We start from the raw sequence: 24,856 nt of genomic DNA on the forward strand, positions 1-24,856 counted from the left end.
GGAGTTTTTGTGCGAAAGTTTGATCGAATCATATTCACCCAACCAGTCTACCTGCGCAGACGATCGATTAATGCGCGGTTGTATAGTTCCGTGCAAAGTATTCAATTTTGTTAACACTTCTTGTCAGTTTCCATGTTTTGAACAAAAATCAAGTACACAGTTATGTTGTCATTCTGCTGTGGCGGTAAAGGCAGATAGTGTGTGTTCTGTTCATGTTTTGGTATCGCTCAGGAAATGTTCTTTCCTCGAATGTGACTAGCAGACGAAGTTTTACACCCGTGTTCCAACGTTAAAAACTGTATGAAGTTCAGTTTTCTGAGGCAAAATAGTGTATGAAACCGCTGCATGTTCTTTCAGTTGATTAAATGTTTGCAATTGATTGCGTGAAATCTGTTTATAAAATGAAATATTGTTGAAAACTGACCGTCGGATTGCAGTCTTGTCGATGCAGCCGAAATCTGGAAGGGGAACTACTCGTGTCGCTTGACAAAGTATGAGAGTTACTTTTCCTTGGAATCTTGCTAGCGATAAACGATTGTGCACGGCAGATCTGAATTCAGAAAACAACCAAACTCATGGATGTTATATTGAGATTCATGTGTTCAAGCCTGTAGTTGCTGGTTTAAATGCGGTATGGTTGTATTGTTTGCTCCAGAAATGTATATTTTGTACATTAGAGTGTTCTGAACTTTTGAGTCGCAAAAAGTAGATCCACAATGTGTACAGTCTCTACCCATGAGCTATCGAGGATTCAGGCCCGTTGTTGGGTAAGTGATTTTGGTTGTTGGGTAAGTTACCGAAAAATAACTAGCCCTACAAGTTTACAGAGAGAAAGAAGCAGAGGGGGGGATAAGCGCTATTATGATATCATTGAGGAACAAACAACTCCTCCAATTATAAGTTACCTCCACTGTATTGGGTCAAATAAATGATACAGTTATGATACATACACACATACACACACAATCATGAAAAGAAAGATATCAGGGTAATGGATTCAAAACCGGGTACTCTCAGGTTTGAAGACATGGAGAAAAAAAAACTGTTTGACAATCCCGTGCACAAACTAAAATAATAATCTTACCCGGAGTCTATCAAAAATCGCTACCCGTGAGGTAGACAGAAAAACAGTCCGTGAAATCACGGGCACACGATATCCACACTACAGATACCGACGCACGGCTAATGTGTAAGCGGTAAAAAACAGTCACAGTTCACATTAATTAGGATTCGGACCAGACAACAGCAACCGCATCGAGACCTTTCTCCTCGATGGACAGTCGTCAAGCAGGGGCGGATCAGTTGCTTTGTAAGGGGGGGGGGGCACTTTGAATCGAAAGTGAATGTGATGGGCGCGAAGCGCCCGAATTTGCTAGGGGGGTCCGGGGGCATGCTCCCCCGGAAAAAAATTTTGCCCAAAGAAGCAAAATGGTGCCATCTGGTGCCATTTGAACTTAGAAATGGTCATAGAATCAGCATAGAAAAATCTTTTTGTTTTTTTTTTTTTTTTTTTCGGGGGGGGGGGGGGGGCACGTGCCCCCTGTGCCCCCCCCCCCCTCGTCCGCCCCTGTCAAGTGTGCTACTAAAGTTAACTAGCTACGATTCACGAAGTTAACTGTTTGCTGGTTTGTGAGCTCTGTTCACTCCGTGAAACACACATTTCCACGTGTAGGCTGTAGGCTGTAGGCTATCTTGTTGGCTTTCGTGAAACGTGGCGGACACAAATGCTAACTCGGCCTGACTCAGTTGTTAGCCGTTTGATTTCCTTCACATATCTCAACATGTAAGTGTCTGCATACAAGTTGTTTTAGTGTTTCCATCCAAGGGGATGTCAGGCTTTTATAAAAACATGATTTCAAAGGTCTGTGTCAAAACTGATTTTGTGGTATAAAAAAAAAAAGGAAATCTGTGATTGAAGATTGTGAAACCTGTACACGTCTGAGATGGTGAACGTCAATCGTTTTCACGGGAGGCAAGGTATTGTATCTTTAAGCTGTCTTCGAGGACGAGATGTTGCGGCTGATTCCTTGAAGATTAATTTCCCTGTGATCAGCGATGAAGCCTTAAGTTGGGGTCATGTGGGGAGGGGGGTGGGGGGAGGATCGTGGGAGAAAAAGCACCAAGAGTTGGGGGGGGGGGGGGGGAAGGGGCAGGGCAGGTAAGAGGAATTAATTAGAAAATAGTCTTGCTGTTTGATGAGGGATGATTGATTGCCGTGCAGTTGTGTCGACTGTCGGCCGTAGTTGTAGCAATCATGCCTGGTTTACTTCTGAACTTGACTCGTGTACAGGTGTTTGAAAGTGACATTTGCCGGAAAGAAGAGTTTAAATGTCAAGCTATAGGTTCGAATAAGATTTCCTCCTCTTTTTTTGTTAGGGGGGGGGGGGAGAGAGAGAGAAAGAGAGAGAGAGAGAGAGAGAGAGAGAGAGAGAGAGAGAGAGAGAGATTGTGTATGTACGTGTACGTACCCTTGTGTGTGTGTGTGTGTGTGCGTGTGTGTGTGTTTTCATTCATGCGTGCGATTGTGTGCGAGTGTGTTTTCATGCATGCGTGCGAGTGTGTGTGAGTGTGTGTGTTTTTGTTGTTGTATATCGCTGTGAGCTCATGTGAAAAGGGGCAATTGATAAGTTATTCATTATTAAGATCTTGCTCCTTCAGATTTTCTCTTCATTGCTTCTGTAAAATGACCTCCAGTTTAAGGCTCCCTCCTTTTTAAAACCTGCGTCTTCAAACTGACTTTGACTGAGAAAGTCCGCAGTGACGTCTGTCAACAGGACTCATGACGTCACAATGACCGCCTTTCCTTGATATTAGTCGTTTGTATTGGTGGCACGTTGTAACCAAAGTAAACGTCGGATTTCAGGAACACTTTCCACCGTCTTCAGTTTACATCCATGAATAAAATTTCCGACCAGGAAGCCCTGATTTAAGCACATATTTCCTGAAAGATTTCCTGCATTATCAATAGCTCCGAGAAAGGGAAGTACGATAAACTAAACGCAGTTAGAACGTCTGAATCCCAAGCCAATGTTTTTTCCTGTTTACAAAGATCATCATGTTTTATCCCTTGACTCCATGACATCTTACCTATTAATGTTGCTTCAAGTCATGTAGGACTGATGGTGTTTTTAATTTATAATATGTCCTGCAAAAAATGTCTAGGTGATTGGGGTCAGAGTTTAACAGTCCGACTGCAATGTTAGAAACGATCAGTTTTAGTCGACGAAAAGTGGTGTTAGTGTCAAGATGTGTGTGTGTGTGCGTGTAGCCAAGGTGTGTGTGTGCGTGTAGCAAAGGTGTGTGTGTGCGTGTAGCCAAGGTGTGTGTGTGCGTGTAGCCAAGGTGTGTGTGTGTGTGCGTGTAGCCAAGGTGTGTGTGTGAGCGTGTAGCCAAGGTGTGTGTGAGCGTGTAGCCAAGGTGTGTGTGTGCGTGTAGCCAAGGTGTGTGTGTGTGTGCGTGTAGCCAAGGTGTGTGTGTGCGTGTAGCCAAGGTGTGTGTGTGTGTGCGTGTAGCCAAGGTGTGTGTGTGCGTGTAGCCAAGGTGTGTGTGAGCGTGTAGCCAAGGTGTGTGTGTGCGTGTAGCCAAGGTGTGTGTGTGTGTGAGCGTGTAGCCAAGGTGTGTGTGTGCGTGTAGCCAAGGTGTGTGTGTGTGTGCGTGTAGCCAAGGTGTGTGTGTGCGTGTAGCCAATGTGTGTGTGCGTGTAGCCAAGGGTAGCCAAGGTGTGTGTGTGCGTGTAGCTTTTGCGTTGCAGTCGACCTGGAATTTGGAGTTGGACTCATACTTTCACGTGGTGGTATTTGAAAGCAAAACTCGTTTCTGTATTGTTTGTCTTTGCTTTTTTTTTTATGGGGGGGGGGGGGGAGGAGGGGAGCAGTCTGTTAGCTCTTGGATGTTGAAAACGTTCAACGAGTCAAGGTGGTAGGTCAGGATGTGTGTGCTCGCCATATTTATTTATTTTTTAGAGGGGGGGGGGGAGGGGGGGGGGGAGGATGTTCTGGTGTTGAAGGCTAGAGGATGCTATGTAGGCGGAGTTGTGTCTGGTGTTTTGCGTCAGTCGTACACGATTCTGCAAACAAGGAGTACTATACTTTTTTCTCTCTCTCAGGGGAGTTTCAAAAAGTGCGCAGCTCAGTCCACCGATTATGTGTGTGCTGTGAATGAATTATATAAATACTTCCATGGGATGACGTCTGTAGTCATAACAGTTATTTCAGTGCTGTTTGTTTTGACAAAGTTGGACGTCGTTTTTGCAGAGTGTGCAAACTTTTGTTTTTTGGGGGGGTTGGTTGTTTTTGTTGTTGACCCACGCACTCTTTGTGATAAAACTGATTTGCATTGACTATTTCAAAACTGTCGTCCAACTTTTCCGGTTGGTGCAACTTTTAAGGAGTATCTCGTGTCATTTTGTGTCATTTTTACGGCGGATTTTTGTTGAGTGTCCGACAAGGCTAGGAAAAAAAGAAAACAGTGCACAGCGTAAAATGTGACCAAGTCACCAATTGACGGCACAGTATCGGTGACTTGAGAAACTGCATAGTGTGATATGTGCCAGTGCCTCCTGTGGACAGAACGATTAATGTTCTCTGTGTGGTCGTAACAGCTTGGTATTTGTAGAGAAGGGGGAAGTGTGTGAGAGAGAGAGAGAGAGAGAGAGAGAGAGAGAGAGAGAGAGAGAGAGTGTGTGTTTGTGTGTCTGTGTGTGAGAGAGAGAGAGAGAGTGCGTGTGTGAGAGAGAGAGAGTGCGTGAGAGAGAGAGAGAGAGAGAGAGTGCGTGAGAGAGAGAGTGCGAGAGAGTGCGTGTGTGTGTATGTGTGAGTGAGAGTGTGTGTGTGTGTGTGTGTGAGAGAGTGTGTGAGAGAGAGAGAGAGAGTGCGTGTGTGTGTGTGTGGGAGGGAGGGAGGGAGGGAGGAAGTATCTGCTTGTGAGATAGAGAGTCAGCGTATGCATGTGTATTTTTGGAGAGAGACAGGATTAGAAGGGAGGGGGGGGGGGTACTAGCACGGTAAGAGGGGAGAGAGACAGTAGCTCATTATTCACACACTAGGATGAGACAAAAGAGCCCGAGAGCGTGTCAACACAAATAAGTGTCATCACTGCTGGCTGTAGTGTAGAGAAATGCTAGCATGCTATGAGGGAACGAATCGAAACGGGATTCTGCTACTGCTGCCAGTTACTGCTCATGTGAGTGATTTTAGTATTTGTTTGTTCCCTCTCCTTTTTTTGCTCTTTTGTTTTCTTTGCTGATTGAGTTATTGATTGACAGACCAGGCGTTGTATTCCCTCACCCCCCTCTTTTTTTTGGTTTTCTGGCATTTTCGAAGCTTAAGAGATCATTCTTTAATCCCCAGATTGCATCAGTTCTTTCAAACATTTTCCGAGGGTGGAGGTTTGGGGACTGCTTTCAGACTTCGGTCAGACACAGATTTGTTAGACAAGTAAACAAAGTATGTAGCTGTGTGTGCCGATAAGAGCTTTATGGGCTTCATGCATCAGCTTGCTTCCTCTTCTTCTCCTTCTGGTGAACGTGTCACACTTGGATATCAGGGCCGAGGGGCACGAAGCGGAAGTGGGTTCCACCCAAACGGTTGAGAACAAACCGCGGGGTCTGATTGGCTGAAATCACAACAAATTTCAATTTCAACCAATCCAACACCGCGCCTGGCGCCCACCCGGTTGATAACTTGTTCTTGCACCTCGGCCCTGCTCTCAAGATGAAGGTGGCCGTCTTCTGTTAAGGCCAAAAAAAAAATAGGTGTGGTTACGGTAACATAGCCAAAAAAAAATAGGGTAGGAAGGTAGGCAATCACTTTTTTTTTAAACTTTTTTTTCTAATGTGTACAAATTAAACCTACTTGACAGGGAAATAAGTGTGCGACTCGGGCGCTTTCGCTTTCATTGCGTTTTTTGCACTCGTTTTTTTTCTTTTTTTGACAAATGTAATAAAAAGTTATAGGGTCGGCCCCTAAAAATAGGGTAGGTCGGGTTACCGTAACCACACCTATTTTTTTTTTAGGCCTAATAGACGATGTTCGGAAATGACTCTGTCAGGATTTTCAAGCGGCGTGGCAGAATTAAGCGCCCCTGACATCGAGGCAAGCTTGTCAGACCCGTGCAGTTTTGTCCTCAAGGGTGCTCAGGATGGATCAGATTTTCTCCCTCAGTTGTTGATCGTCCCTGGATTCTGATTTTGTGCCAGAGATGACGCAGCATTTTGCCCTGCGATGTGGAAGGGTGAAAGGGTCACGTGACTTGGTTTTCAGAAGGAGACAGTGTGTAAGTCTGAAAAGGGGGGTTCCAGTGAATCCAGACTGGTGGCTTTTTTTCTTCTTCGTTTTGTTTGGTTTGGGGGTTGAAGAGAATTGCGGCCAGACGGACTCATTAAGAATTCAGTGAGTATAGCGGGTCATTTGGACGACTTGGGGCCAGAACACTCCATCATTTCAAGTTTAAACGCCCAACTGACCGATGGTTGACAGCTCGGTTTGAAAGTCAATCATGTGTGGTGTTGAGTTGCTTTGGTTTCCCCTTTCTTCTCGTCGAGGGAGGTGCTGCTAGTTTCCAAGTCTTTCGTTTTAGAAAAGTGGCTGTGATGCTGATGTAAGGACATTTTCATGAAAGATTCTCCATTTTCCCTTCTTCTCTTCGAGGGAGCTGCTTTGGCTGCTAGTTTCCAAGTCTCTCGTTGAAGAAAAGTGGTTGTGATTTTGGTTTTTTAAGGATCTTTTTTTTTATGAAAGATTCTCCTTTTTCTCTCTTCAAGGATATATATATATCACTTTGGGTTCCAGTGTCCAAGTCTGTTTATTAACGACAAGAGGTGCAGATGTATTTCTAGGTCGTATTTCGATACAGGGAGAGGATGTGCTTGTGCTGTGCGTTATTGGGATGACATAGCATCTGTATACCATCGGGCAGTTTCATTGTTATTGTGTGTTACTTGTATTTTTGAGTGCTGGACTCATTATTGTGTAAGTTAAAGTTTGTGGACATTAATAGAATGCAGTGGGTGAAAACAATTTTTTTTTTGTCGCTCATATATGGAGGCAACATTTTAGCAGCTGGGGCAAGGTAGGGCTGAATTTCTCTGTCAAATTTCAAACTTTTAAACAATGATTGGATAACGGATGTTTGTGTGTGTGTGTGTGTGTGTGTGTGTGTGTGGAGATGCTAATAAAATTAAACAGTACAGAGAGGTGCAAAGAAGTGGACATTTGAATGGATCAAACCTGTCGCATGGAAGTGGTTAAGGTGAAAACGGACAAATCTGTGACATAAAATCACACGGAGGTTTTCATAAACTGAAAACTGACTGGATCACACATTTTCCACGGAGAATCTAATCAGACCAAAATCAGCCAAATGACGAGCGCTGTGATAGGAGTAACCTCGGTTGCCATGAACAATCACACTGTTGACTGTGAGAGCGAGGAATCCATTGATCATGTGACGGACGTGCCCTTTAAATGCAAATGGCGGTGCAAGCGAGGCAGCTTAAAGCGCCATCCCATGCATTCTTATGACGTGGTTGCTACGGACGATCAAGTGTCACTTGTGGGGTGAGGTTTGAATATATTACTTTGAATATTTTACTTCTTGGTGAATGGTGTTGTTGTTTTTATGTAGAATTTATTGATTTATGACTGGGTTGTGGTGTGATTTGAGAACGACTGGGAAGAGAACTGGGTCAGACTTTTTTGGCAGTTTTGTTTAGTCATCTTATGCAAATTAGATTCTTGTTGTTATTGCTGTGACAGAAAATTAGAAGATACATTTTATTGTCTGTTTAAAATAAACACAGAATATTTGACTTTTATTATTGCTCCTGACCCACAAAGCCAAAAGGAATGTTCAATGGTTCTTGTGAAGAATAATATTTCTGAGGTCCAGACATTTTTGGTTTGAAAACATTGTAATGCTGATAGATTGGAAGATCACTGACCAGAGACTTCTGCCTTAAAAACCACTGTGTTTTTTGTTTGTTGTTTGTTTTTGAGATAAACAGCAATCTGACAATGTGTTCAATATCCCAGCCGTGTTATTTGTTGACAGTCTTCTTAATCTTGTTCGGCTTCCTCTTTTAGTTCATAATCATCAGTTTCCCTGTCAACTCTATTGCACATCTCAAGTTTAATGTTTTGGGTGTGATTTACCCTTAAGGCATAGGCATATTGACACGTCTTCTACTCACTCAGCAGCAGTTAATAGACGATGTTGGAAAATGACTGTCAAGTGTTTGTGGGTTGTGAGAGATGTATGACCTGTCTTTGCTTGCTCTGGCTTTTCCTTGGCAACACCGAGGCAAGCTACAAGTGGGTTTTTACGTGTATGACCGTTTTTACCCCGCCATTTAGGCAGCCATACGCCGCTTTCGAGGGACATGTGTTGTTTGCCAATCACAAGCGAGCGCAATTTCTCCGCACGTGATCGGCGACCTGTGCCTGTGAAATCATGCGAACGACTGACATCCCAGTGAGGATTAGCTCCAATTTATGCTTTCTGCACTGTCTGCTCAATATAACGCTCTTTCCGTTCAAAAATACGCACATCGGGGCTGACTATCGGCATTGCAGATGTGATCGCGTTCCTCAGTGCTCAGGTGTTTTTATCCTGCTTTTAAACACTGCCCAAATTCCAGCAGTTGACACCACCAACCTGGAAGGGCATGCATGTATAGAAAGTTTTTAAACTCCGCCACGCTGCGCTCTCTCGCCCATTGCGACGACAGCCATTATTGGCTACTGCAATGTATTACATCCAGATCCAGATCGAGCGACCACGTTTAAATACTTTCGCGTACGCTTGCTAGTGATTGGCCTACGATGTCACATGTAGCTTGCCTCCATGTTTCCTAGGAAAAGCAACTCTTCCACAACCTATAGTTATTTCCGGTGTTAGTCTGTTTTGGGCACAAAGCGTGATGGTAATTAATGCATGACAATGCATGACAATGCATGAAAATAAGCTTTCACTCCACTGATTTATCTCAAACAAAACAAATGTTGACCTCGCTTCTCGGTGACAGCTTCAACTTCCAGATCAGTCTGTTCCAATCTATCCGCTTTACATTCCGGTGTGACGTTTTCATCTTTCGCCGTGTTGATATTTCGCTTCTCAGCCTCGTTGATCTAGTATAAACTGATGAGCGATCTTGTGTACCTTACATTCATGGGGCCAAATTTGTCCAACCAATTTGTTTTATTTAATTTAGAAATTTGATTCATCCTAAAATGTTTTCCTTCTTACTCAAGGGACGTAACCACTCAGTACACGTTTTTGAAGAATTCGATTTTGGGGGTGAAATCTATTAAATTTTACCACCAATTTTCTTCACATGCAAGAAACTGACATGCTTTTCGTCCATAAATAATTTCACTTCTTAATTTTACCAGGAAACAACATTTCAGTCTTGAGTATATATGTCGAGGGGGAAATATGTACACAGGCGAAAGATGAAATCGTGACACCGGTACGGATCAGCAGGTCGTCTGATCGCCTGACCCAGTCAGGAAAGTTGCTTCACATGCGTCTGGCCCGCACACAGTTGTACAGTGGAACCCTCCTTGGAAAATTCCTGTTTGAAGCCCCCCCCCCCCCCCCCCCCCCCATAAAAAAAATTTAAAAAGTGTTCACGAATTTCTATTCAATAGCATCTGAAAACTTGCGTCCACTTTAAGACTCCCTCGCCTGTAGGACCTGATTTTCGTCGATTTTTTGTTTAGGTTTGAAACGACGGTGGTGGTATCACTGTGTAATCCATCAGCTGATAGCCACCCAGGGGAAAAACTACCACGCTGTTTTGATACCTGTCTGGTTCACTGTTTCAAGGCCTTATTATGCTGATAGATAAACAATATTGATTATTAGACGGAAGATGAAAGCAGTCTGTCTGCACTAAAGTAGAACTTGGACTAGGGTTTGGGTTTGCAGTGTGTTCTGGACTGCGAGGAGATTCGTACCCGTGACCGCCAAAGTTGCGACTGGGCTGTCACTTGGCTGTCGGTAGATTGACCTGAGCCGGCTCACTGTCCTCCTGTAGTGTTGTTGGAGGAACTGATTTGATTACGAACCTTTGTAATGTCCGAACCAAAAACAAGGGGGGACTATTGATTTCAATTCACGGAGGAGGCTCTGATTTCGACTGGTGAACTGTCTCACGTTCTACTGACTTGTGTGTGTATTTTTGTTGCCTGTTTGTGTATTTTTGTTGCCTGTTTGTGTATTTTTGTTGCCTGTTTGTGTGTGTGCAGCTCTTCTGTGTGATTTCAGCAGGTAACCGGAGTATTGATTGAACGAAATTGTGATTTATTTAGCATTGCGTTGAACATTGTTGTGTTAAGTGCGTTGGTGCTGGTTGCAGATGTGATATTGTGTGTTATTGGTTTGTATTTGTGGCTTGGGTACGGTGGCTTTGTATTCTTTAGGCTTTCAGATTTTTTTCTTCTTCTTTTTCGTCTTTTCTTTCTTCTTTCTAATTTTTTCTTTCTTTCTTTCTTTCTTTCTTTCTTTCTTTCTTTCTTTCTTTCTTTCTTTCTTTCTTTCTTTCTTTCTGTCTATGTATTAAGTTATTTATTTTCTTTATGTCAATCCATTTTATGTTCAGTCTTCTGTCTTTCCCTTTTCTTTCAAGTTCTCTCTCAGAACAGCAACATCATTCTGGAAGAAATAGTCTCAAATTTCTGTTTGAGAGAGTGTGTGGGCATGCGTGTGTGTGTGTGTGTCTATGTCTGTGTGTGTCTGTGTTTATGTGTCTTGTCTATCTGTGTCTGTGGCACATATCTGGGACAGTGATTAGGCCAGCCTGACATGTTCCATTTGTTTCCCAGGGAGATAAATGAGTGATGACAGAACGTTGGCATTCAGAGTTTGAATGGATGTTGCATGTGAGAGTTTGTTAATGTGTGATAAGTATGCGATGACAGACTCAGGCAGGTTTTCATTGACAACTGGACATTATTTTCACTATGTACAGGTGTTCTGCAAGTGAGTTTGTTTTTTTGGTGTGTGTGTGTGTCAGTGTGTGTGTGTGTGATTGTGCGTGTGTGCGTGTGTGTGTTTCTGTGCTTGGTGTGTGTATATATATATGTGTGAGTATTCGAAGGGTTTTGTATCACTGTTGATATCTTATGTATCAGAGTTGAGATATGTTGTTTTTGACTTTGAAGACATCATACTTTTTCCCGTTGTTTTTTCAAACCCCGTTTTTAATTTCAATGTTAACGTCACAGTAAAACAAAGTTCCACTTTATAAAGAAAAAAATCGATCATTGGCTAATTTCAGAGGCGGAGATCAAGGAGAAAAGAAAAGTTCGTTTTAAGGGGACGCTGGTGCCCAGGACACTCTCCTGATCAGTGCTAGTTTATTTAACCCTTCCCGGAAATGTCAGCTTTGATTAGATTTTGAGTTCTCCAATCAGACTTTTCTTTTGACTTGCCTGTGACACTACCTACAGCTCTCCTTCTCTCTGACCTTTCACTTTGATGAGTGTGTAAAAGCAATACAGGCATTGTGTGAAACAATGTACAGTGGAGCCTGTCTATAGCGGCCACCCAAGAGACCGACCAAAAATGGTTATGGACAGGTGGTTGCGATGGAAAGGTGAATTATACAGGACTAAAGTGACTTGTCTAGGATCTTTGGGAGTGGTTGTGGGCAGGTGGTCTTTGTTGAGAGGTGGTTGCAAGGGCAGGTTGGAGTCGTGACTATAAGGCCCCCCCCAAAAAAGGTCTGTTTACGGTAACATAGGGTGAAAAAATAGGGTCGGTAGGTCGACTTTTTTTTTTTTCTTCTCCCCTCTCTATGATGTTTCACAGTTCATTTCTTCTCATCAATCCCTGTTTTTGCCCAACATAACTACAAACAGTACTTTGAGCTTACCTCCCTTCTGTCGTCTGCTCTTAGACGCAAACAGCTCTATTTTGGATGCGTTTTTTTGGTTTTTTTCAGACGATCCAAAAAAAAGATTAGGGTCGGGCCTAAAAACTAGGGTCGGTCGGGTTACCGTAAACAGACCTTTTTTTTTTTTTGGCCTAAACAATGAACATCAATCTTGTCTTGTCCCAAAAAGCTTGACATGCTAAGAATGATAGCAACCCAAGTGCTATTTTGCATGCATAGTAACTGTAAATGTAGGTACAGTGGAACCCCCCTTTTAAGACTCCCTCTCTTTTAAGACCTTGTTTTTTCAGATGTTCTGTTCATAACCTTTGTAAATTTACCTCCATTTTAAGACTCCCTCCTTTTTAAGACCCGATTTTTTCAGATTGTCTGTTCATAACCTCTGTAAATTTACCTCCATTTTAAGACTTCCCCCTTCTTAAGACTTTGACTTTTCAGATGTTCTGTTCATAACCTCTGTAAATTTACCTCCATTTTAAGACTACCTCTTTTTTAAGACCTGATTTTCTCAGATTTTGTAAGGTCTTAAAATGGGGGTTCCACTGTATTGCAAAAAAGAAGATTCTGAGGCAAACATATTGAGCATAAAGCATCTGAATTTTGCAAGCTTGCCCGGTAGCTCAGTTGGTAGAGCACTGGACTTGTGATCGAGAGGTCGCAGGTTCGAATTCGGGCCGGGACGGACACGGGTCAACTTTATGTGCAGACCCAGAGACGGAAGCCATGTCCCACCCCCGTGTCATCACAATGGCACGTAAAAGATCTTGGTCATTCTGCCATAAGTGCAGGTGGCTGAATACACCTAAACACGCAGACACCTGGGTAGCGCGACTCCGTTGCTGCTAGCTTTCCACTGGGAGGAAGCGACCCGAATTTCCCAGCGATGGGACAATAAAGTAATGAAAATGAAATGAAATGAAATGAAAATGAAACAGGAGACGGCATTGCAGTGCGGAACTCGGGAAGTTCGGTGGTTTTAGAATTGTGAGTTGTTTCTGTTTGGTTCTTATCTACAGAAACTGCATGCATGCATTGCAGCACAATTACACACGACAGGCAGAGTCAGAAGAGAGTAATGTTTGGTTCTTATCTACAGAAACTACATGCATGCATTGCAGCACAATTACACACGACAGGCAGAGTCAGAAGAGAGTAATAATTGATGACTTTGGCAGCAGAACTTTGGGCAGTTTGCATGAGAGCTGTCATGGATGTAGCCCCACGTCATGTCCCTTATTGATTCTATATCCCTTTCTCCCTCTCACAGTGGCAGTGAGTGCCACAATTTCCAGCAGTTGAGCTTGACGTTTGACGCCAGTTGTCTGAAAAATGCATGGGCAGTTCAAGGAAAATTATGACCATTTTACAGAGAGGGCCCCAAAGGGTTTAAAGTCGTGATCGTGATTGGCGTTTTTTGACCTTTCTGTGACCGTGATTGCCGAAATTTCCATTTCTGTGATCGTGATGGGACTTTGCCCGCGATCCGTGATGACAAAAAAATCAAGTCTCGTGATCGTGATCGTCATTTGTTTTCGTGATCGTGATGGGCATTATTGCAAAGCATTTTATTTTCAACGTACATTTTTCACAGCTGTATCACTCTATGATCCTCTATTCGTCAAGGTGTTTGTGATCGTGAAAACAAAAATCAAGGTAACTGTGATCGTGAAAGCTAAAATGTCCCTTCCCGTGATCGTGATGATACCCCCCTTTGGGGCCCTCTACAGAGGCACTATCCTTTGCATGTAAGGCCGCAGTCACCATCCAAACTTAATTTTACAGTGAATGAAAGTGAAAGTCCTTTCACTTCTTCACTTACTAGACACATCCAAAAATAATTAATGTACAGCCCGGCTGCAGCTTTCTAATTCCATGCAGAGTTAAGGGAGTTAGTTGTACAGCCCGGCTGCAGCTTTCTAATTCCATGCAGAGTTAAGGGAGTTAGTTGTACAGCCCGGCTGCAGCTTTCTAATTCCATCCAGAGTTAAGGGAGTTATTTTTTATTGAATTAATTTTGTTAAACTGACACAGACAACTGTGTCAACCTGCAACATTCCCTAATCTGCATAGTATAGGTCTGCAGTTTGTTTAGTTCCTTTGTGTGTGTGTGTGTGTGTGTGTGTGTGTGTGTGTGTGTGTGTGTGCTTTTAAGCCTCGGTCATACAGGCGACTCAGTCGTTGCGATTCAGTCTTTGGCCGATCGCACATCACATCGTAGGCCATTGACCCGTCACACGATGAACGACTGGTGAACCGATAAATCCACGCGAGCGGGGCGGAAGTGACGTGTCATAGTGAACACGGCAAACGCGCTTTGCGAGAGCAGACGCTAAATGTTCGAACGTCGCTCTACCTTTCTGAAAAATTCCTTTCAGCATTACGCCTTTGCAAGAAATAAAGTTCCCAGACAGCTGCAATTAATGTTTTCCGACCGCTGTACACGCCTAAAACGTCTCCTTTATATCTGAGTAAAAAACTGTTCTTCCAAAAAAGTTTTGAATCGACGAAGAGACGCTGTACGCCACTGTCCGCCATTATTTTACGTCACGGCGCCAAGGCCGCAGCAACGCGTTCTGATTGGCTCTGTTGGCTCTGCCCCTGCGATTGACCGACGACTGGATCGCAGGAATAGAACATGTTCTAAACCTCAAAACTACGAGGGAATCGCATGAGACTGAGTCGCAGACTTGTCGTAGCTGTTTTCTACGACTGAGTCGTAGCTGTTTTCTACGACTGAGTCGGCTGTGTGACGGGGTAAATCGCGCGACTCAGTCGCATGTGTGACAGCCCTCTAAATGCGGCTCTTACTCGCATGGTGTAATCGTCATCGGACGCGTAGGGCATTAAAAGGGTAGTCAGTGCCATCTGCCAACCTACCCCGTCCTGGTTGAGACACGGCTAGTTGGTCCGGGACTGCTTATTATATATTCGCAGCTGGCCCTCAGATATTGGGGGCCGTTCCCCTATCCGCCACCTGGGGACCCGCCGAGTTGAGGATAGTCGCCCCCCAACTGAATTGGAAGTAGTCTATTCCCGGTGAAAATGTCTTTGAAAAGAATAATTTCACCCCTGTGTATGAAAGAATAATTACAATTTAAAGCAAAGAGGTGTGTGCAGCTCTCCAACGCGGCTTCCCCCAGCTTAAAGCAGGGGGAGATTCCAGAAGAAAACAAATTCATCGTGTGTCACGGGCACTCGCTGTTGGTTTAGTTTTCAACAATGCGTTCTACAGGTTCCAGTCTGGGGATAACGGAAAAAATGTGGCAGCAGTGGAAATTTGATACCGGTCGTCCAAAATTTGTGCCGAAAATTCAGATTCTGAGATAAGTTTTAACTGTTTGACAGGTTCCAGTCTGGTGACAATGACAATAAATATGGCTGCAGTAAATATTTGATACTGGTCATCCAAAAATTCAGTTTGTAAGAAAAGTTTTATGTTTGTGGTTGACAGGTTCCGGTCTGGCAGCACTGAGAAGAAAGATGGTAGCGGGGGAGGAGGGGGGTCCCCGCAAGTTCCGTCGTCATCAGCGTCAGGCGGCATGGCCAGCGGAGCAATTCAGACCATCAGTACCGGTTCTTTGCATGGTGAGCCAGGTTTAATTATCTTTGAGTGTCATCATGTCATTTTCAAGGTCACAGTGTGGGTCAATAAAAGAAACATTATATTTTCTTCATTTTTGGTGCTAGATTTTTAAAACTAAATCGACTTCCAGGGTTCAGTGACCTCCCTTACCCAAATGCAGTATACTTATTTTGTACTGCAGGAGGTACAATTTTGGTACGTTTGCAGCACATTTAAGGTACGTACTGAAAATGTACCAAATTGGAACCGTGCTGAAACTATGCTGAAAAGATACCAAAAATATACCCCCAAGTCCAAGTACTGAAAACGTACTTCCCTTTTCAAAGTATCAACATGTACTGAAAATATACTGAATATGTGCTGTTAACATGCACACCATGAAAGTTTTAGGGCAAATGCTAGCATTTATAAATAAGAAAAACTGAGAAAAGTCAAAGCAGTGGCAATCTTCAGCTTTTAATATCCGAAAAATAACAATGCATTCACATGAATCCATGTGTATATATATCTATATATGCACACACACAATGCAAATTTAAAACAAATAGTGTTCAACTTTACAGAAAAATATGTATTAACTTTTACACCTGCATGCAAGCATACCACAACCATACTGCAAATGTACCACAAATATACTGCAACTGTACTGATTAATTGCTGCTTTGAAGACGTACCTCACAGATACTGAAAGCATACTGATAATATACTGCCATAGAAGTTAAAGAATATACCATAAGTATACTGATTATGTACTGCTGCAGAACTATACTAAAAAGTAAAAGTATACTAATAATATACTTCTCCAGAGGTTTAAGAAAAATTGCCACAGAAAAAAGAATGTACTATAAGTATACTGATTATGTACTGCTGCAGAGGTATACCAAAAATGTACTAAAAGTATACCAATAATATACTTCCCCAGAGGTTTAAGAAAAATTACCACAGAAAAAAGAATGTACCATTAGTATACTGATTATGTACTGCTGCAGAGGTATACCAAAAATGTACTAAAAGTATACCAATAATATACTTCCCCAGAGGTTTAAGAAAAATTGCCACAGAAAAAAGAATGTACCATTAGTATACTGATTATGTACTGCTGCAGAGGTATACCAAAAATGTACTAAAAGTATACCAATAATATACTTCCCCAGAGGTTTATAAAAATAGCCACAGAAAAAAGGGGGTGGGGGGAGGGAGAGGGGGTGGGGGGGGGAGGGAGAGGGGGTGGGGGAGAGAGGGGGTGGGGGGAGGGAGGGAGGGGGGGGGGGGGGGGGATAGAAAGGAAAAAAATATATGTCAGTACACAAAAAAATAACCCTCATCAAAGTTTCCATACCATAGAACATGGGTGGAGATCACATAAAGACACCACAGACAAAATATGACTAGAACTCTCATACCAATAATAGGAGAGAAACAATTTGATGTACATACAACAGAACGTGACTAGATAAACGCATGACTAGAAATCACAAACCAATTTTAGGAGAGAAACAATTTGATGTACATACAACAGAACATGACTAGATAAAAATATACCACAGAGAAAAAAAGAAGAAAAAAATTGGCACATTAGAATCAAACAGATCTAAAAGAAAATAAAGTCTGTCCATACATCCAAACAACCATAGGTCCTGGCACATGGCACAATAATATATTACATCAGAACGTAAAAGTTACTTCGAATTCTTAGCTTTACAAATGGCTGCTGACAGCTTGCTCCGCAGCACCGTCCTAATCCTCGCCGACGAGCTGCCCTCATTGCTTGCCACGGTGTAAGCTGAAATGATATATTCAGCAGGTTCAGACAATTTCACAAAATTATAATTCAAATTAAAGCCTGCAAGAAAAACATTAATATCCATCCAAACCTCTGTACTTGAAGTCTTTTCTTTAACTTTACCAGCAGAATAGCACTTGTGCAATTAATTAATATGAATGCATCTCTGTCTGCTTCAGATCCGAGATGTTCCCCCGGACAAGATTTTTAACTTTTTAAAAGAGATCAAGATTTTTTTTATAAGATTGTAAGTACCAGAAGTGATAGTGATTAATTTTTAGAACCTTCTTTTACAGTGATAGATCTGAATTTTTTGTTTGTTTGTTTAACGCCCAGCCGATCACGAAGGGCCATATCAGGGCGGTGCTGCTTTGACATTTAACGTGCGCCACACACAAGACAGAAGTCGCAGTATGCGAATGCTTGCAACAAAATTCACAAATGGCTAAGCAAGTCACGTGGACAACATCGAGTCATAACGGAGTGGTACCCAGGCATCAGTACTTGGCTAGTTACGCTATGTTCATTATTGATTGTCGAGGGATAAGTGAACATTTTGGATGCTTGTCATTTTGTTGTTGAGCATAGCAGCTTTTGGCTTGGCGTAGCAATGACTGCCAAATCAGAGCATGCTACGCCAAACATTGTAGCAGTTGGCAGGTATGCAGCTATCATACCAGACATACCTTGTGTAGCATAGCTGGCCATCAGCTCCCCCTCCAGCTCGCGCTGTCTTGCCTCCAGGCTAGTCAGTAGTGACCTTGGCCTGCAGGTCCTTGACCTGCTCCCTCAGTGCAGCTGCATTCGCCTTGCAGGCTTCAGTGCAGGCCAGGTTCTGTGGTTAGAACTGAAAAAAAGAATACCAATTATGCACATGTATAAATAAAAAATGTTACTAAAGCATTAACCAAAACTGTCGGCACTTAAAAAGTGAGCAGACACATCATAATTTTGTTAGGGAATAATTAAATAAATCCAAAAACAAAAAGACTGCCAACGTTCCAAAATTCAGAATCAAAATCCAAGAACGGTAGTTTGTTGTAATTTAATATATATTTGTGAATGTATTGTTTTGTCAATAACAAACGTTCCAACAAACTTACCTTTCTTGTTTTTTGATAGGGAATAATTAGTTACCTGATCTCGGCGCCTCAGCCGCTACTGTTGCACGCGGTGTTGGTGCACCATCGAGGTCATATGAAGGCTAAAACAAAAAAATCCCATAGCAACACGTGAGAACATTCAACTTTCAAGGCTTTTGAAAAAAAGACACTAGCTGCTATTAGGATCTGCTCTAAATGTCACATGCACAGAAAGGATCAGGCTTCAAGCAAAGAATGAAGCAATAAACTAACTGGCAACACTCGCTGCAAATTGAGGAATATTTGTCGTGGTGGTGGTGACTGGCGACGCTGACTCTAGCGACGCCAACTGCATAGCTAATATAAATAAAACAAATATAGATTAGCTTATTTGCTACTCTTCACTGCGCACATGTATCCAGGGGATACTTGAAAAAAAAACAAGCATAGTAGTTATTATTACTTTTGTCTAATAAAGTAATACTAATAGTAAATAACTTAATATACAATTCAACATTTGATTATTTTAGTTTAACTTTGAAGAGAAACAATTAGTTAAACTTGCTAATTTTCAAATACTAAATGTATGGAAGGAAATAATTGGTTGGCAATATTACAAATGACGAATGCAAGCACTCTTCGTGGGTGCAAGTGAGGCTCTATAAAGTATAAAGAATGTCCATGGCCAATGACTCATTACTAAAGTGCTCAAATTCAAACTCAAAGCTAAGTTCTGTTCTATTTCTAGTGGCACTGGTAACAGTAACTTCAGTAAGTGAAAGTTTGAAAAGAGTAAAGAATGTGTATTTCTTTGTCTTCGTGCCATACTACCACTACCAGTCCCATTATCTCATATCTGACAGAGACACTGTGTCTACTGACCTTGAACTTCACTTTTCAGTCACTCACTGGGTCAGCACAATAGCTACACTAAAAGTTAAAATACCACTGTATCAAAACAATCAACACAATTACTTACCAACGAGAGTGAAGAGGGTTTGTGAAGAGAGTGAGTCACTCATTGCGATTCGGGTGGAGGCAAAGTGGATGTTTCATGTTTCGTTTCTGAGCCAGAGGTGTCACTGTCAGCCATGGTTAGAACTCCACGTTGTCAAAGGACCGGCTGGCTTTTCGCATGGAAGTAGTTGTGCATCTCAACATTGCAACAATATTGTAGACTTTGATCCCACACTTAGATATCCAGTTCAAAAGCTTCGTTCATGATGCATTCCTGGGAAAATATCCACTCTTAGACACCCACTGTTTCAGTCACATGTGGCAGCTTCAAAAATGGCGGTGTACTTTTGTCTCCTTTCATTTGATTGGGCGATATTTTTAGAACTAGCCACCATGCAGACAAGAGTGAAAAGTAGGTTTTGGACCAGAAATGTTTTCAAATCACTAAGGTGTTGTTGTTTTTTTAAAGTTTTTTTTAATCACATTCTTTTGTCCAGTGGATGCAGCAACATATTTATGTTCTGCTTATTTTGAAGTTTAAACTGTTTTAGGTATAAAAAAAAAAAAGAAGAAAAATTGAACATTTTGAATAAGTTAATTTACTGTGCCGTCTTGTTAAAATAAATAATGCAGAATATTCTATACATGTGTGTTTTGGTTGGTGTATTTATTCCAGTTTGAATGGTACCTGGATGTTTGGGGAAGAAGAAGGCAAACGTCTATATCATTAAGAATGTAGGTCTATGCAAATTGTAATGTCTTGCTTTAAGTTAACTGAAACATATGGTCAAATATATATATATATATATATGCATTTGATTTACACTATCGATGACAGCTAGAGAAAATGGCTCGATGAAAGATTGAATGGCGTAGTGTTTGTCGTACATTTTCAGTACACAAAATGTTTCTAAGTCCAACTGGCACTCGCAGTATGAAAAGTAACAAAGTCGAAGCAGTACATTTGCAGTACAGGCAAAAAATGGCTAAGTTATTTTGGTATGTTTTCAGTATACATAATATTTTCTAAGTCCAAAAGAAGCACATTTTCAGTACACAAAATGTTTTCTAAGTCATATTGAAGTACTTTTTCAGCATACAAAATATTTTCTAAGTCCAACAAAAGCACATTTTCAGTACATCAAAAAGTGGTTAAGTCTAAACGAGGTATGTTTTCAGTACAATAGAGGTATGTTTTCAGTATACCACCTAACTTGGTTCAAAACTGCAGTACATTTTCAGTGTACCTAAAATGTACTGAATTTTCTTTGCAGCACATTTGAAGTACATTTGAAGTACATTTTTGGGCAGGAGGTACAAATTCAGTACATTTTCAGCTCATGTTTGGTATACCTAATTTGTGCTGATTTCTGTGCAAGGTCACAATGGGATTGAGTTTGAGTTAATCAGAATAAAATTACCATTTTCTTGTATGTGTAATAAAATGATTTGAGCAGATAATTGACTCCATTTTGAAAAATGGCACCAGAAGGGGTAAAAGGGATCATACTCTGAAAAATCTGCATGTTGAGTGATATGTAAGCGCTGGGTTTTTTTTTTTTTTTTTTTTTTTTTTTCCCCTCAGTTGCATGCAGTCCGCTTCAAGCTGAAAAATAAATGAAAAGAATGAAACCCCAATTTTTTTTTTTTTTTTTTTTTTTCTCTCTACAGCTGAGCGTCCTTCTTCATTGGCGTTTTATAAATTTATCAATTGTATGTGGTTTTTGAGTCACTTGAGAAAAAGTGACTATGTAATCGGTCAGTGTTAGTCTGTCCGGCCGGCCGGCCGTCCGTAGACACCACCTTAACGTTGGACTTTTCTCGGAAACTATCAAAGCGATCGGGCTCATATTTTGTTTAGTCGTGACCTCCAATGACCTCTACACTTTAACGATGGTTTCGTTGACCTTTGACCTTTTTCAAGGTCACAGGTCAGCGTCAAAGGAAAAATTAGACATTTTATATCTTTTCTCGGAAACTATCAAAGCGATCGGGCTCATATTTTGTTTAGTCGTGACCTCCAATGACCTCTACACTTTAACGATGGTTTCGTTGACCTTTGACCTTTTTCAAGGTCACAGGTCAGCGTCAAAGGAAAAATTAGACATTTTATATCTTTGACAAAGTTCATCGGATGTGATTGAAACTTTGTAGGATTATTCTTTACATCAAAGTATTTACATCTGTAGCCTTTTACGAACGTTATCAGAAAAACAAGGGAGATAACTAGCCTTTTCTGTTCGGCAACACACAACTTAACGTTGGGCTTTTCTCGGAAACTATAAAAGTGACCGGGCTCAAATTTTATGTGAACGTGACTCATTGTGTTGTGAATAGCAATTTCTTCCTGTCCATCTGATGCCTCATATAATATTCAGAACTGCGAAAGTGACTCGATCGAGCGTTTGCTCTTCTTGTCTACAATGGACAAAATCTTGCATCTTTAATGTTGGTTATTGTCTTACATATGTCTGTGTTTGGGTTGACTTAGGTGTTGTTTGTGGCGGTGTCATGATGGAGTTAACATAGTAACAATCACAATAAGTAAGAGGTGCACATCTACAATACTGGAAACAGGCAGTAAAACAACAGAGTCCTGACTTTAAGCTTGTGTTGTAGCTTACTGGGCACAACCTTGTTCATGTTTACAATTTGATATATTTGTGTACATGTTTGTAAACCATAATAAAGGTTTGAACCTCACTGTTTGCGTTTGTCTGATTTTTTATGCAATTTATATTGTTGGTTTTTGTGACAAAAATAGCATCAGAAAGCGGGACATAATTTTGGAGAAGAAGTGAAGTGCTCAGTGCATTTAAAACTAGCAGCAAAGAAGTAAACTCTGTGTATAATGATAGTATATATTAAACACTTTACCTAATGAACACATCTCCATTACACAAATTCGTGACATTTGACCTTTGATGCAGGTCAAAATAATGATGTTTGCACGTTACATTCGTTTCCACTTGCATCAACTGAGTTGTGTTCTGCTTCCAGAACACAGAAGTGCTTCAGTAGAACAATATTTTGTTTAGAATGCATCACACACTATCAGTCTTTCTAAAACTAGTGCAATTCACGATGAAAAGTTAAACACGGTACCACTAGAGGAACGCGTATCTGGCAAATCACGTTTAGTCTCCACCTGTGACGTCCGCAACACTGCCGCTCAACCCATCCAGGAAGCTGACGCACTTGTGTTTTGCACCCTGAATCGGAAGAGCGTGAGTAAGCGGTCAGCGTGTAGACCACAAATTGCAAGATGCGTGGACACGCTAAAGCAAACGAGCATCATTGGTCGAATAGTTTCCACTGACGCGGTGTGCCGTACAACACATTCGTTCGGGGTTACGCCACGTGCCTGCATCTCACGCTAGCTGTGGCCGTCTACAAAGCTTATTGAGGTAAGTGTTATCATTAATGCTCATTATGTATTGATAAAAGTGCCACTGATTGAACATTTAGTCCCTCCAACAGAAATATTCCTTGATGATTGTCCGAGATAGTGTGTACTCTTGTCGTCTGCTTTCGTCTCCACGGTGACGAACGAGCAACCCAAATCAATATTCTCGCAAAACTACAATATTGTTAACTGATTTTTGTAGAAATCAAATGAAGAAGGTTTGGTTAATAAATAATAACTGACGTCCATTTGGAATTTAATGTGCACGGCCCAATCTGATCGGACGTTTTTAAGAAACGAAAATCAGACCTTTTTGGTTTCTGTTGTGACGTTCAGAACAACGAAACATGATATTCGGAGTAATAATAAAAGCATGTTAGTTCTGCAAGTTTGTTTGCATACATTATTAATAAATCACCAATAAAAGCGCGGTCTTGTTGGTTCTAAAAGAAATTAAAGCAAGCATGCAGAAAAATAATCCATTTGGGGTCGCGTATCAGTAGATTTCGTTTCTCCTGTGACATACGCTCTCGAACACACTGATATGAACGCGTGCGAAGTATCAGATCTAAGTCTATAAAATGCAAAAGCAAACAAATGTTTTCCTTTGATTTCGTATTTCATATATGGCATGTGCATTTTAAGTTTTTAAATGTGCTGCCCGAAATTTGGCGTTTTGTAAACGGGAGTCACAGTGGAGACGAAGTTTAATCGCAGCAGTTGTTTCCTTGTGACCTACGTCACAGTTAGTTTGCGGCCTGTATTTATTGTTTACTTTGGAAGTTGTATGCCTAAAGCATATCATTTATAATACTTTTAGACTTGTCTAAACAAATAGTTTAAAAAAAGAGGCTGTCTTTTGCAGTAAAACTAAGAGATATGTTTGTTGGTTACCATGGAAGCGAGTTACACTTCTCTCATGGCTTCTTCGTACCATACGCTTCTGATTATCGATTTTGGTACTGATTTGTAACTTGCAGATGGCCCTTTTGTTTGTAAAACTTGATATCTCATATTTTATGCACATACTATTTCATATATGGCATGTGCATTTTAAGTTTTCAAATGTGCTGCCCGAAATTTGGCGTTTTATAAACGGGAGTCACAGTGGAGACGAAGTTTAGTCGCAGCAGTTGTTTCCTTGTGACCTACGTCACAGTTAGTTTGCGGCCTGTATTTATTGTTTACTTTGGAAGTTGTATGCCTAATGCTTATCATTTATAATACTTTTAGACTTGTCTAAACAAGTAGTTTTAAGAAAAGAGGCTGTCTTTTGTAGTAAAGCTAAGAGATAAGTTTGTTGGTTACCATGGAAGCGAAAAAGGGGGGGGGGGGGGGGGGGGCTTAAAGGCGTATTAAAGACCTAAACCGAAAGTAGAACTCCTTGAACGGTAGCTGACAGATCTGCAAAGGCTGTTTTATTTTTGTATTGACCTGGTGCCCCGTCAGAGAAGAGGATTACTTTCTTGAATGGCAGGCTTTGGCGCTCTTTCAGGTGCTGGATCATGATGCCGTCAAAATGATGGATGGCATGCGCATCATGCTTGATGTCGTCTGACAAAAACACCATTGACTCTGTTGTCACTTGTTGGCAGTTTTCTTCAGGGCACCTGTACGATGCAACACTGGCATGGAGAGTCACCTGGGTGTATGACCAGTGCTGTCCCTGGGCCTCATCCTGTTTCTTGCACTTGAAGTTTTCTGCAAAGTCCTGACAGATGACAACGGTGCCGGTGGGGACATCTTTTGAGATAGCATCATACTGTCTCCCTTGCCAGCTTGCATCAAAAAGATGTTTTGAAAATGGGTCAAGGTCCTCCTGCAGTTCCCTTATGAATGCTTCGGCTGTTGTTGTGAAGACCTTTCTGGTCAAGCGTCGTTTGACTACCCCATGATCTTCATTGCGCGTGAAGCACCACTTTTTGAATGTTATGTCTTCTTGGCAATCCATTATTGGTGCCAATCTGGTTGCTGCCTTGTGAGTGCCACAGTTGTTGCAGGATCTCTCCAGACACTTCCTTCTGTACTCTCCTGTTGTTCCTTTTGGGCAAAGCGTGGAACGGGAAATGTCAAACTTGTCTTTGAAGCTGATATCACATATCCTGTGTGTCGCCGCAAAGTGATGGATGGCCTCAAGTTTCAACTCGAT

At 41.6% G+C, this 24,856-nt stretch overlaps 1 protein-coding gene and 1 long non-coding RNA gene across 3 annotated transcripts in view; one reads left to right on the forward strand and one right to left on the reverse strand.

The window, feature by feature from the left end:
• LOC138979440 (oxidation resistance protein 1-like) overlaps nt 1-24,856 on the forward strand; it is a 126,541-nt gene that overhangs the window by 18,879 nt on the left and 82,806 nt on the right. For both annotated transcript variants that reach the window (XM_070352159.1, XM_070352160.1), the window contains exon 2: nt 15,348-15,481. In XM_070352159.1, coding sequence (XP_070208260.1) covers nt 15,348-15,481 — 134 coding nt within the window. The remainder of the gene's footprint in view (nt 1-15,347; nt 15,482-24,856) is intronic.
• On the reverse strand, nt 17,038-19,588 carry LOC138979438 (uncharacterized). The gene is made up of 4 exons (XR_011460028.1): nt 19,324-19,588; nt 18,400-18,466; nt 17,949-18,109; nt 17,038-17,262 (listed from the first exon to the last, which is right to left on the reverse strand). It is a non-coding gene; the product is annotated as an uncharacterized lncRNA (long non-coding RNA).

Source organism: Littorina saxatilis, linkage group LG11 (genome assembly GCF_037325665.1).
Source record: "Littorina saxatilis isolate snail1 linkage group LG11, US_GU_Lsax_2.0, whole genome shotgun sequence".
NCBI lineage: Eukaryota > Metazoa > Mollusca > Gastropoda > Littorinimorpha > Littorinidae > Littorina > Littorina saxatilis.